This window comes from Nestor notabilis, unplaced genomic scaffold, assembly GCF_000696875.1.
Source record: "Nestor notabilis isolate BGI_N333 unplaced genomic scaffold, ASM69687v1 scaffold1224, whole genome shotgun sequence".
NCBI classification, from domain to species: Eukaryota; Metazoa; Chordata; class Aves; order Psittaciformes; family Psittacidae; genus Nestor; species Nestor notabilis.
Genome location: NW_009926680.1, coordinates 12,493 through 19,147, shown reverse-complemented (window position 1 = coordinate 19,147; position 6,655 = coordinate 12,493). Strand labels below are relative to the sequence as shown.

General features: G+C 49.5%; 1 protein-coding gene across 1 annotated transcript in view; it reads left to right on the top strand.

Annotated features, from left to right (window-relative positions):
- Window positions 1–1,416: 1,416 nt before the first annotated feature.
- RPIA (ribose 5-phosphate isomerase A) overlaps window positions 1,417–6,655 on the top strand; it is a gene marked incomplete at its 5' end in the record, with an annotated part of 13,809 nt that continues 8,570 nt past the window's right edge. Inside the window, 5 exon segments of the mRNA XM_010013641.1 lie at window positions 1,417–1,476; window positions 1,479–1,503; window positions 1,506–1,588; window positions 1,591–1,672; window positions 3,527–3,582. Of these exon segments, the coding sequence (XP_010011943.1) occupies window positions 1,417–1,476; window positions 1,479–1,503; window positions 1,506–1,588; window positions 1,591–1,672; window positions 3,527–3,582 (306 nt within the window).

Below are 6,655 nucleotides of genomic sequence, written 5' to 3'. Positions count from 1 at the left end.
TCCAACCCAGCTGATTCTGTGATTCTGTGATCACTTATAAAGACGTTGAAGTTTATTGCCGGCGATGGGCTTAGGACCCTTGTGAGCTCTTCCCTCTTCATTACAGTGGAGCAGCTGATGCTGATGCTTTCCCTATCCCTTTGGCCATCCAGCTGCTCCAAGAAGCTGTCCCACCCTGTAGAAAGGAGGACAAAGAAAAGAAACTGCCTCTTCCCAGGTCAAAACAAGTCTCTTGGGAACACTGGTACTGTCCTGACAGCCTCTATGCAGCTTTGCTTCCCCTTCCTTGGCTGGCCACACTTGGCTTACCCATGGGGCAGGTGAAACTGAGGAACCTCGGGAGCTATTGGGTTTCTGCTGGGAGCATTGCAGGCATGCAGAAAGCCATGTCCTGCTTTCCCTGTCTTTTGCAGGGTCATGGTGGTTACTGAGGGTTGGGTTATGAGCTGAGTCCCTGGTTGTGTGCTGGGGTTTGGAAAACTACTGTTTTCTTTGAGCTTTCAACCTGCAGAAGCGAGGGAAATCATTAATCCCAGGGGAGCATGACCTGTCTTGAGCTCCACCTTGCCAGCTTGTGTGCTTGTGTAAGAGTTCAGTTGGTCGAAATGCTGCAGGTGTGGCTTTTTCCATAGCTGCTGAACTCTGGATTTGCTGCACGTGGAGAAAGAGCTCCAGACCTGTCTAATGTCCAAGAGATAACACACACCAGCTCTGTGCCTGCATCTCTGGCTGGCTTCAAGTCTTTCTCATTTGGAGTCTCTGTAGTGATATTGGGCCTCCTTAAGTCAATTTAAGCTTTGGATCCCATCCAAAGAAAGGGAAGTACACTGGAAATGGGAAGTGTGCGAGAGGCTGCGGGTAGCTCTCAGTGGGTAGGAGACTGAGTTGATAATAAACAGAGATCTACATGGCAGGGCATCCTCTTGAGAGGTAACAAAGCTGAACCCATCCACCCTTAGCCTGCAGCCCCTTTTAGAAGCTTGCCTGTGTTGTGGATGAGATAGTAGTGATCCTCCATAAACCACTGTTTATGAGCTGTGGTTCAAATAGGATCCTCTTCAGCATACACTGCCGGGCTCACTCATCTTTCAGATGTGTGGCTGGACTCTGATATAGGCAATTTTTATTCCCCAGGAGCAGCTGCTGCTGCATGTGTACTGTTTACTAACAATACAGTTGGCAGCAAACCCATGCTTTTACTGTGTGGCTTCCTTGGGAGATGTTATCGTGAGGTTCTTTCAGCTTCTTCCTCTGTGGTATTGCCTGAAACTCCCAGCTTTCCGGCAGGAGAGGATGCATGGAGTGCCAGCAACCAGCAGCGAGCGTGCATTGAACACCCTGAGGTTCAGACCATGGTGGTATTTAGTGAGTGTCCTTTAATAAGGGGGTGAGTTGCTTAAAATCCCTTGGCCACAGAGAGCGGTCGTGCCCTCGCTGGCACAGTGTGTTCCTTTCCTTGCCTGCAGCGTGCTAAGATGATGTGTGTCAGCGTGCATCTCTGGGCAAGGTTCTACTCCATGTGTTTCTAATGTCAAATCCGCCAGGAAAAGCGGAAAGCCCTTGTGCTGAGCCCCCAGTAACAGCTCTCCTCTGTCTCTCTTTGATTTGCAGAACAATCAAGTTCTTGGGATTGGAAGTGGTTCCACGATAGTCCACGCGGTGCATCGATTAGGTAGGATGCTCCTTTTCCTATCCCTCCCCTTGTGCAGCTGCCCCAGCTACTTCAAAACCCTGTTAAATCATCTGGATGCTGACTTAGAGCTGATATGTCAGCTCTGTTCACTGTCCTCCTTGAAGCTGAAGGCTAAATCTAGGTCTCATTCTCCAAATATGTTGCATAGAGAGTCCAGAAGAGGTAATGATTTACCACTTGTTCTCCCTATAGAGCCAGGCAAAGCACTTTTCTGGCACCTACCGCAAACTGGAGCTGAACTCCTCCATTTCATTCCAGCTCTGCCCCAGTCCTGACTTGCTTTGTGGCTCTGGGCCATGCAGCTGCTCTGCTTCCGTTAACCCATTTGTATGCAGCTCACGTTGTCTGCTCACATCCACATTATTCACTCTGAGGGTCCTCCTGAGGTGTAACAAAGAGGAATGTGAAATCCCACTGCAATTTTCATACCTTATAGCTAGATTTACCTGCTGGCCCCGGGTGCAGGTTTGCTCAAGGTGTGATTCAGAACATTTCGGCACAATGTTCAAGTGAAGCCAATGCATTTCTGCAAAGGGAATGTGAGGGCAATTATCCTCATGCCTCATTACAGAGGTTTAAAGTTCCCTTCACAGGGCACTTTCAGCCCTAGGGCAGATCTGCCTGTGGAGGTGCTGTACCTCGTCCTGCTTCACTTGGGTGCAAACCAGAGCAGTGTGGGTGCTGTGGTGGGTTGGGAGTGCAGGATCAGGTCTGTTGTTCCGGGGGTCTTGCTTGGATGCAGAGGGGGACTCTCTTTGGAGTTCAGTGTGTCCCACATGGGTGGCTCTGCGTGGTTGGGAAGTCCCCTTGTCACCTCCAGCTCCCTTGGGCAGTGTCACCCACCCAGGGCAAGTGGTGCTGAGGTCCGAGCATAGCACAGTGCTTTGCTTTGCAGGGAAACAGAAGGAATGGCGCTGTGCCTGCCCCTGGCATCCACCTCATCCCTCATCATGTGCTGCGGTTCAGCTTTCTGGGTTGGGCTCTGTATTGCCATCACTCCCGACTAACACAGAATCAATCTCTGAATAAATGGGTACAGTATTTAAAGTGGAGTGCCCGTTCCAGGCTGCAAATTCTGACTTCTTGTGTCTACTGAGTGCATTAGCACTGGGACGGGGTTTGTAACGACTCACAGCCTCATGTATTGCACCTTCAGCCCCTCCAGCAGCAGCGTTACAAGGAGCATGTAGCCCGTGTGCTTGCTGTGGTGTGAGAGCTGCTGCTGCCTCTTGGGCTGCTGGCTTATGCCCAAGTATTGTAATTACTAAAATAACATTTTGTCCATAATGATATCTTAGTAATAGATTTTAGTCATTTGAGGTTAACCTGGGGGAGGAAATATTTCCTTCCATTTAATGATATACTGTATTTTATTAGTCCTTTCCCTGCCATATATTTAAATGTTCTATAATAAATGAATGTGATGTCCCCAAGGCAACAAGCCAGAAAACCTTTCAGACAGCTGCTGGGGCTCTGTGTTTACAAGGAGTGCAGCTAAAACCTGTCTAATGGAGTGAGAGTGGGGAACGGGGCTAATTTCCCAGGTGACATTTGCTGACGGGGCTCCTCTGCTGCTGGAGGCACAAAGGTTAATGGCTCGTGGTGCCTTGGGCTGAGCCAGGGTGGGTGTTTAAACACTTCTGACTGTGGAAACAGAGCCTCAGCCTATGCAGGGTGGCACCTGTTTGTGTTTCGAGCGTGACCGAGTTATTTGCAAGCCAAGCAAGTAATTGCAGTGATTCATTCAAAGACTTCTTAAAGTGATAGTTGGTGTGGTTTTTACCTTCTGCAACAAACAAACTGAGGCTTCTCCTTTCCTTTCCTTTCCTACAGCCGAGCGGGTTAAAGAGGAGAACCTGACAATTGTCTGCATCCCTACGTCTTTCCAGGTAAGAGCTTTCCTCCTTTGCTTTCTGCTAGTGCAAGCAAAGGGGATCTTCCTTTTGGCTGTGGGAGGGAACCACGCCGCTCTCTGGGCTGGCTTACGGTGGTGTGATTAACCGAAAGCACCAGTGAAAGCAGTTGTGATGCAGCCCACAGATAGACCTGATGTTGGTGGTGCTGTGTTACCTTGACCTGAGCTGCAGAGATGCCACAGTGCTTTGGGGTGTGTTTCAAACCAGTGTGGTAACACTGGTCATGTCAGTGTTGGTACGTGGCTTGCTCTGCATCCCGCTTACGGAAGAGTGCTGTTTAGTGGTGAACCAGGCTCATAATGCAAAACTCATTGGAGACACTTAAGTCTCGTTTGATTCTGTCTCGAGCCCTGAAAGCTGTAAAAAGCATGCTGCAAGGGATAACAGCAAGCTGGTGTTTTCAGGAGGAATTTGAGATGCATCAACCGACTTTTATAAGCGATTGCAGATGAGAAATAAGCTTTATCTTTCCTTTGCTGAGAAGCTTTTACAGGAATTGGTTCATACCAAGCCAGCTCTTGAGAGGTTTGCAGGGAGAAGGAGAATGTGGCTTGGTGGTGAAATGCAGAGCTGCTGGGGAAGCTTCTGAGCTGCTTCCATGTCTTCAGGCAACTGGCTTTGGTCTCTCTGCCTCTATTCCCAGAGGTGGGAACACACTGCAGAGGAGCAGAGGTTACCTTAGCCCCTTTGGGCAGGGAGAGGTGACCATGCATGGGGTTTTTGAGGCTGGGTGGCAATGCCCCACTCTAGGAATTAAGCATGTGTCCTTCTCACGGTCCTGGTGTGGACCTTGGGGTTGTACTTTTGCCACAACTTCTTCACCTCAAGGACAATCAGGCAGGTTGTGCAGAGTCCATCCTTTGAGGTTTTCAAGACCTGAGTGGGTAAAACCCTGAGCAACCTGACCCTGCTTTGATGTGGAGGTTGGATAGAGACCAGCCTGAATTATCCTGAAATCTTACTGTTCTACTCTGCCCTTCCAGTTGCAGAGAATGATGAGGGAAGAAACAGGAAGAGCCATCAGTCAATGCCTGTCTCCAGGCCTGGTGTCACCACGATCATGGGCTGGTTCACACAACACCAGGCCTGCTGGTGGCAGACGGGGTACACCAGGCTCAAAGGGGGAAAAGGATCTTTGTGCAGGAGTAACCAGGGCTCATTGAAAGAGCTTTAAACTACACTTGAAGGGACAAAGGATCAGACCAGGCTCAGTAGAGATAAGCCTGGGGGCAGCACACTGCTGTTTGAGGGATGGTGCGCTAGTGAGGCCCTTCAGTCTTAGTGGAGGTAGGGGATGGAAATCCTGTGCAGCAGCAAATTCACAAGTGTTATTGATGTGTTAAAAACCACAGAACCCCTGAGAATGGTCATGTAGGAATTGGGTCTTTTCCCCCAAAAAAGGGGTGGAATCAACAGCCCAACTGAAGTGCATCTACACCAATGCATGCAGCATGGGCAACAAACAGGAGGTGGAAGCCATCGCATAGCAGGAAAGCTGTGACAGAGCTGCCATCATGGAAACATGGTGGGATGACTGGCACAACTGGAGTGCTGCGGTGGGTGGCTATAAACTCCTCAGAAGGGACAGGCAAGGAATGAGAGGTGGTGAGGTGGTCCTGTGTGTTAGGGGGTGTTTTGATTGTCTAGAGCTTAATGATGGTGGTGATAGGTTTGAGTGTTTCTGAGTAAGAATCAGGGGGAAGGCCAACAAGGCAGATATCATGGTGGGAGTGTGTTACAGACCACACAACCAGGATGGAGAGGCAGGTGAAATACTCTGTAAGCAGCTGGGAGAAGTCTTACAAAGGCTAGCCCTTGTTTTCATGGGGGACTTCAACTGCTGGAAATACAATAAGCAGAAAGGAAACAGTCCAGGAGGTTCCTTGTGTGTGGAAGAGAACTTCCTAACACAGCTGGTGAGAGAGCCATTGAGGGAAGGTACCCGCTGGGCCTGTTGTTTGTGAACAGAGAAGGACTAGTGGGTGATGTGATGGTTGGAGGACATGTCTGGCCATAGTGATAACAAAATGATAAGAGTTTTCAATTGTTGGAGAAGCAGGGAGTGGGGTCAGCAGAACCAGGACTTCTGGAGGGGTGACTTTGGCCTCTTTAGGAGCTTGGTTGATAGAGTCCCTTGGGAGGCAGCTCTAAAAGGCAGAGGAGTTCAGAAGGCTGGACGTTCTCCAATAAGGAATTCCTAAAGGCGTAGGAACAGCCGTCTCCATGTGCTGAAAGATGAGCCATCAGGGGAGAGACCAGCCTGGCTGAACAGGGAGCTTTGGCTGGAACTCAGGAAGAAAAGGAGAGTTTGTGACCTCTGGAAGCAGGGGCTGGAAACTCAGGAGGACTACAAGGATGTTGTGAGGTTATGCAGTGAGAAATTAAGTGAGCTAAAGCCCAACTGGAATTTAATCTGGCTACTGCCATAAAAGACAATAAATAATGTTCCTATAAATTAGCAACACAGGGAGGGTAAGGAGAATCTCCATCCTTTATGGGATGTGGGGGGAAACACAGTGACAAAGGATGAGGAAAAGGCTGAGGTACTTAATGCCTTCTTTGCCTCAGTCTTTAATAACAAGACCAGTTGTTCTTGGGGTACCTAGCCATTAAAGGTAATAGAAAATGCTTCTATAAGTACATTAACACCAGTTATTCTTGTGGTACCCAGCCCCTGGAGCTGGAAGACAGGGACAAGGAGCAGAATGAAGCCCCCATAGTGTAAGGGGAAATGGTCAGTGACCTGCTACACCACTTGGACACACACAGGTCTATGGGGCTGGATGGGATCCACCCAAGGGTACTGAGGGAGCTGGTGGAAGCGCTCACTGAGCCACTTCCCATCATTATCAGCATTATCAGTCCTGGCTCACTGGGGAGGTCCCAGTTGACTGGACATTAGCAAGTGTGACCCCCATGGACAAGAAGGTCCAGGAGAGGTTTAGGTTGGATAGTATGAAAAATGGCTTCACTGAAAGGGTGTCAAGCACTGGCACAGGCTGCCCGGGGCAGTGCTGGAGTCACCATCCCTGGAGGTATTTAGAAG